Raw genomic sequence first — 7,157 nt, 5'->3', positions numbered from 1 at the left:
AATTGAATTGAATGTTTTTGTTACTGCTTCATTATAATAAAAAAATGAAACGGCTGAAGCACTGTCATAACCTGAACCAAATAAATCACTAAAACTAAAAAAAACGTTCTATAAACCGGACTAACTGAAACAATATGCACAAGGATTTGCGTTTGTAGAAAAAAAAGTAACAATTAAAAGATTAAAGAGACTGTTGTTGTACAGGTATGACAAAATTTAAAAAAGAGTCCGAGAAAGGAACTCGAAAAGTAAATGAAAAAAGGAATGTAAATGAAAGTAATTTTCTCAACAGGTGGTGCATTGCTGCTTGACACAACTTGTTCACCCATATACTGTAAATCACTAGAGAGTTTGACAAAACCCATTAAACATAAGGGGATTAATATTTGTTACTCAATAAATTTCATCCAGCAACACCCAGCTTAATGAAACCGCTTTTCATCATGAGAATCAATTAGGGTGCGTGATAACACGCACTTCACAGTAAATTACCATTTGAAGCGCTTCTTCAATCCAATAGCCATAAATTGCTCTTTTTAGACGTCAAATTAAACTAAACCAGTTTAATTTTTCTATTTATTCATACAGTATCAATGTAACTGAGAAGAAATCCCACATCTGTAAAATAAGAAAGCCAGCCATTCAAATACGCTGCATGGCATTTTAAACTTTCACGCGTAACCAGAAATGTGTGTACAAATCTTGTGTCGAGTGTCAGTATCTGAAGGAAGACATAACCAAAACTGTTAAACTAATATTCAACTGTTAATGCACTATTTGTGCATATTTCAAGCACCGAAAGCATACTGTAACGCAACGGGGGTTCAGTGCGTTACAATACGTTACGAGCAGCGCATTAGAGAAAACAGAATATGATGTAGCCTTAAATGGAAGTCTGCTTGTTACATATTTAAAATGTTGTTTGTTACATTGTATGCCACTTGGAGCTTCGTGGTTTTTTAAAAGTGTATATATTTATATCCTCTCTTCCACCCCAAATCCATAACTCACACAACCCGTACAGATACTGTATCCTTGAGTGATCAGTGAGTAAAACCATTTCTGTTCTTGAACATTTTACTTCAGCTGCTGAGGAAAAACCCGAGCGTTAATTTTAGTAAAGTTACACGTACTGTATTGAGATAGCACAGGATTCCAAACATCCTAATAACATACATTATTTAAGATATTGATTTTAGGAGGAATATTGAATTTCGTGTTCAGACTGGAGGGGTTTGGGTAAAATCGCTTGACTCACAATGGAATTGTGACTCACATTGGAGTTTACTTGTAAAGAAAATAATTTCAAAGCAGACAAAAAGCTTTGATTCAGCTGAAATAAATGTATATCGATCCTAAACTGGCAGCAAGGACAAATGATGCAGGGCAGTATCTTTATCATATTAAGGACATGATATAAGGGAAGAATGGTGTTTTCATTTACTCCTTAGGAAACCAAAACAATATACACAACACACAAACGCGCGAGTATTTCCACAAATACCCCGTACCCCGTCGACCGGTTTGTAGAGTAAGCCGAAAGAGACGAATGCTAACTTCTTTTCTAGCAATTAAAGTAAAATATAAAGCTTCGCTACATGGGTTGCTGTTTTTATTACGTTGAATCCTCGCTCGGCAGAAGAATTAAAAACATGGGACGGGGATAAATATAGCACAGGAAAACCGCAGTCAGTCAGGTAATGACAACATAATGCTACCCAATCACATTTGTTAGCAGGTTTTGTCACCTCATTAGAACATCATCTTCTGGGAAACTGATGAACCAAAATGTTTCCTTGTGTTTACTGTATTTGCTTGTTTCCAAAGAGGCATCACAATGAACTACACCTACCGTATCATTGGCGTCACTTCATGATCTCACTGAAAATAAAACATAATGTAATTTTTCCTCATATAAGAACTGGCTGTGATCTATACTTGTGCGGCAATTAAGGCCTATAAATATTGTACAAGGGGTGTCAGGATTTTGGTATTTAATACCTCATCCTTCCAACCTACTGTACGTCTCCCTTCCAAGTTGAATAACTGCGTGAAACTTTGCTACACTCAAGGTGGAAATATGATTTGGAACAGCATTCACAATTACATATGTCTGTATTATGAATAATATTCATGTCCGCATGTTTACAATTTCAGCCAAGTTCAACTGTGTTAAATCTTCTAAGTTATTCTGCGCGCATACAGTAGCAGTACTCCCCCTGCAGCGTTCAGTCCGACAGGCTGTATGATCTCTATGGAAAATGATCCCTCATAGCACAAGAAAGGCTTGGGAACTGGCTTTCACCAATCTGCTTTTTTATTTCAGATATTACATTTCGCGATGTGGTTGCTTACATAATGTGAATGGGGGGTGGATGTCATGAGGTTAATCATTACCTTTAGGTTTGATATCAGAAGTTCTTTCTGCAGAAGGAGACCGCTTTTACTATCAATAATTAATCCATTTTTGAAGCAGCGGGAAAGGGGGAGAGAGCGAGCAGCTCGAGAGATCCTCGTTTTGAAGAGCAATCATCGGCGAATCATGTCACAATCTGACAGCTCTCCGAGAAGGGCTGATGAGGAGGACAAAGGAGGATGAAGGAGGGAAAGGAAACGGGAGAGGTAGAGGAGGAATATAATGAAGTTGAGTGGGAAAGGACTGTGTGCCGTCGTTTCCAACAGCCTCCTCTTAGTCTGTGCCCTGAGTGCCGTAGCTGTCGGAATCAAATGCTTCTTGCAGGGCACAGAGGTAAAAGTGCATTTTCACCTGGGAACAGCGGCCGGGGCTTTTTATTCCGGAGTGCTAGTCTGTCTTGGTCAAGTGCTGCTCGGGTTCGCCCTGCTATGCTGCAAAGAAAAGCCGGGGAGCCAGAATTTCTTCCTCCTGGGTGTCTTGGTGTTCATGCTTGGGATTCTCACTGCCTTCTCGGGAGCCGTGATAGACGGCGACACCGTGTCCCTGGTCGAGAGAAAACATTCCCACTACTGTCTGGACTCGCTGGATTTAAATCCCATCTGCGAGCAGTTAAAGGATTATCAAAGGAGTCTGGTTGTATCCACCATTCTTAACACCTTGGAATGTCTGTTGGGGCTTATAAACTTGGTGATCATCAAAAGGTATAAATCGGCTCAGTTCTACAGACGGAGACTTTCTCAGAGACAAAGCGTGGGGGCTATTCTATTCAACGAGGAACAGGACTTTTCTGTCGGGGAATTCCAGCCTGTTTCTTACATTAATTTAGGGGTTTTCAATGTTTTTGATGAGGCAGGCGTGGAGGTACAGTGTGGTGGCCATCCCTCGGTTGAGCTCCCAGGCTACTCGCCAAGCGACCCAGAACTAAACCATTCCTATCCCTTTTCATACCCTCTTCCAAACGAGTTGCCACCCGCATACGAAGACATTTTCCCTGGGGAAGCCAGCAACAAATAGCACCTCGTCTCAAACGTTGCAAACGGGCAAGAATGTGCAGTGACAATCATTTGCTGTTCACCACAATTGGGACCTTGTAATCTTTAACACTGAAATAAGCCGTTATAATATCTTACAATCCTCACCCTTTCTTCCAACAAAGCGTTTTTCTAACTTTTAAAGGCAGCAGGAGGAGCATACGTTTTCTCGGTGTAGAAAACTGCAGATCTCCCCTAAGCAGCATAATTTCAAGCCGCTGAGCTAAAGCTGTTCGGGGAAGTCGATGTGGATTAAAAAAAAAACTCAGTTGAGAAAATAAAAAAAAAAGTTAACGGTAAGAATGTTGCGATTAGTAACACATGAAATCACATACTGTAGGTATTCTGTTTTAGCAATTATAGATCCTTTACATTTTCATATCACTCTGTTGATGTGTTTGTGTAAAGGTTTTTTGAAACATTGATTCTGTTTCACATACAGTATTAATAAAAGTTTCGTCATTTTCAGTCCTCTAATATGAAAACTGACGCACAGTGAGATATGATGATAATGAAAGCATAATATGTATTAGGCCTGCTTAATTACTAAGATATTAATAAATGGTAATATAATGTATTCGTTTAAATTAAAATTGCGTGAACTACAAGCACAAAAGTTTGTGAAACGTGGATAAAGAATGGCGTTTCATTTTACAATATTAACGCAGAAATATTTTTTCAAGTAACATCTCTCGCCTGTTTGCCTTTACCTACTAAGTATGACATCCTCTTCAGCTAAATCATAACTGTTAGAAATTGTGTATAGACAATGTCTATAAATATTTTAATGTTTAACATTTTATTACATTCTCAGAAATGCTGCATTGAGTCTTCGCAGGAATATTAAACAACGGGGCAATGAAAAGTATACTTGATTTCTGTTGTATGGTTTTCCACATGTGGTAACTTTCCATCTTGATAGTAAGTTTAAAGTTATATGTATATATATTACGAAGACATTGGGACTATTATGTTGCTGTGATATTTAAGGATTTTCACGGGTTAAAAGAGCTAAAAGAAGGTTATGTCATTAGAAAATTATTTGCGCTTTTATAATATGTATAAGTATTACAAATGTGCAATGAACTCAGCTAATTAGGAAAATATCGATAATATACAGAGTTTAATATTTATATACGAATGTATTTGCACTTTACTTTTTAAATTTCCCTCCCAAACCTGTTTGCAGACGTAGCAGATGTAACAAGTTTTAATAAAAATGTGCCTGCGCTCATCGTTGACGGTGAGATATTTCAGCTTGTCTAACGTTTACCATTCTTAACTCCCTTTGTTGTTTAGTAGGCAGGATTTTGTGTTAGCACGTAAGGACATACGTCATTTTAAGTTTTCTACAGTATATGTCGTACGTGGCTAGATACATAATTATAGAATTAATTCATAACACATCTCCAGACTGAGTCTAAACAAGTGCAACAGAAATAGATAAATAAAAACAACTGTGGCACTATAAAGCCTTTTTTTTCAGCATGCTATTTGCCCACCAACAATGGAAATTAATACCCCCATAAACTATTTTGATGAAGTACAGTACTTAAGGAGCTCTCCACGGTACTTCAAAGTACAGTAGTGCACTGTGTCGAGAACGTGGGTTTAAGATTTCTCTTTGCTTGGAGAAATACGTTGCTGAGTTTCTGGCTTTTAGCAGTTACAGCAGGTCAACGAAAATGGGTATTACTAATTGTCAAAAGACTTCCGACTTCAGCATTTATTTTGCACGGCAGCTGAATCTTCGTCTTAACTTTGGTGTGATGTTTCTGGTTTTCTGCGATCAGGTAATATTGTATCTCCTTTTCCCACAAAACTGGAAAGGACGAAGTAAACAAATATATGATTAAGTGCTATCTACCTCTGAAGACTCAAGGCTCCCTAGTAAGCTGTAAGATACATTATTTTTGGAAGCATGTTATCAGTATCAGTTAATAGTTTCTGCAATACATACTGTATTTTCCTCAAGATAAATTATTTTAATTTTATATTGAGAAACAGCAACATAATAATGTATTTGTTTGCATGTTCTGTCAAAATGAATTTACAACATGATCAAGTTGTACATTGAGCCATTGACATTATACAATATGACAAAAAATTCTGCAGGCCCATAAAGCAATTAACCTTAACAAGAGCATAATCTTGTATTAACTGTGTGGAAAAGAACTTTGATGAAGGGAGTGATAAATCTGAAACACGTTTTAGATAATTAACAAGAAGAAGACATGATTTTTAACAACTGCCATGCCTTTGTTAATAAACACTTATAGTGTAACTTGTTTTCTCCTTACTTTTGTTATTACTCCAGTGACAACAATGACCTTTGCTTTGTGTGTTTTCAGTTAACTGTCAGTGAGGTTATTATTTCCTGACACCTGGTTAGTTAACATTACACATACAGTACACTAACTTGTGAACATGTTTTTCCTATTTTAATTGGTAGCCAAATATACTCTAATTTAAATTCGAACTTTCCTCTTCTAATTTAATTGGATTTCTGGATTATTGTTTCTCATTTAACTACTTTAGTGTTTATGCAAACATTGTGATAGTCATGCCTTATTTTTCTCAGTGTTTATTTTGAGTATGGGGGTGTAGATATAAATCTATATAACTAGCATAAAAAGCAAGATACAGTACCACTAACACATGCATATTTACAATACTTAATGACAGCCTATGACTGTAGATATGTTAAGAAAATGTCTACAGAATGTACTGTGCTGATAGCTTAATTATACTAAGTTTCCCCACTGCTCTCATGGAATAAGTCAGTGTGTTGAAAAGAATTTGGAAAAGAAAAAAATAGTGGTCATTAGACCCATTTAAGTATACAAATGAAAATGCAAACAATTAAATTACTTTTTGGAGCTATGCAATTTCCCAAAGCATGGATGAGCAATATGTACTGTATAAAGATAAAAATGAATCTTATGTTTTGGAAACCTGAGTTTTCCATTGAAACATGTATTTGAACTGCGGTTTAGTTTCTAGGCCAGTTAAATGAAGACAGCAAAATAATTTGATTTAAAAAGTCTTTTCAATGCAATTGCAGTCAGCTGCCTTCTCATTGATGTGTGTCACCATAAATAAAACATAAAAAATGTTTCCAAAACTACTGATCCAGCTCTTCTACTCTTCCAGTAAAGGTGTTTGTTACAGACAGCTGCTTAGTTATAAAATAGAGCAAATTGTCAAATTGGTCAATCATTTAATGTGTTGGTTTGGCAAAGATCCTGTACTTGAGAATGGTTACAAATAAGAGGGGGTCATAATTAACCTCTATATCAAGTTTATACAGTATATAGTAGCTAATTATGCTCCCAAGCCTGATGTTAATAGATTGGAATGTTTAGTTTTCAGATAACCCCTGCCAAAAAATCTATAGACCCATTAAAACTGGTACATTACTAAACTGATGGGCAGTTTTTCAAAGCTGTTTCTTGAGGAAAAAAAATCAAATCCCAAGTCCCAGAGTTCCAGTGTATTAAAATGGGAAGACAAAAACACATCCATTTCTCCTAGTTTGGGTTTTGCGAATTGATTAGTGTCTGATATCAATTGTCTTATAGGACTCTTAATGCCTTTTATTGTATGCTGGCAGGGTTCTGTGCTTAAATGTGAACGCATAACCTTCATGCTAATGTGTTATTATTGAACCACTCCTGTTCAGCTCTTGGATGTGTAAGTATCATTTTGTT

The 7,157-nt window shown here is 36.6% G+C and overlaps 1 protein-coding gene across 1 annotated transcript; it reads left to right on the top strand.

The window, feature by feature from the left end:
* The first annotated feature begins 2,230 nt into the window (after window positions 1-2,230).
* Window positions 2,231-4,703, top strand: tmem271 (transmembrane protein 271). The gene has a single exon (XM_088626298.1). It carries the CDS (start codon window positions 2,639-2,641, stop codon window positions 3,428-3,430), a length of 792 nt encoding a protein of 263 aa, XP_088482424.1. The 5' UTR covers window positions 2,231-2,638; the 3' UTR covers window positions 3,431-4,703.
* The last annotated feature ends 2,454 nt before the right edge of the window (window positions 4,704-7,157 follow it).

Source organism: Lepisosteus platostomus, chromosome 1 (genome assembly GCF_059453375.1).
Source record: "Lepisosteus platostomus isolate fLepPlt1 chromosome 1, fLepPlt1.hap1, whole genome shotgun sequence".
NCBI classification, from domain to species: Eukaryota; Metazoa; Chordata; class Actinopteri; order Semionotiformes; family Lepisosteidae; genus Lepisosteus; species Lepisosteus platostomus.
The sequence above is the reverse complement of the archived record's forward strand: the minus strand, read 5'-3'. Positions and strand labels throughout refer to the sequence as shown.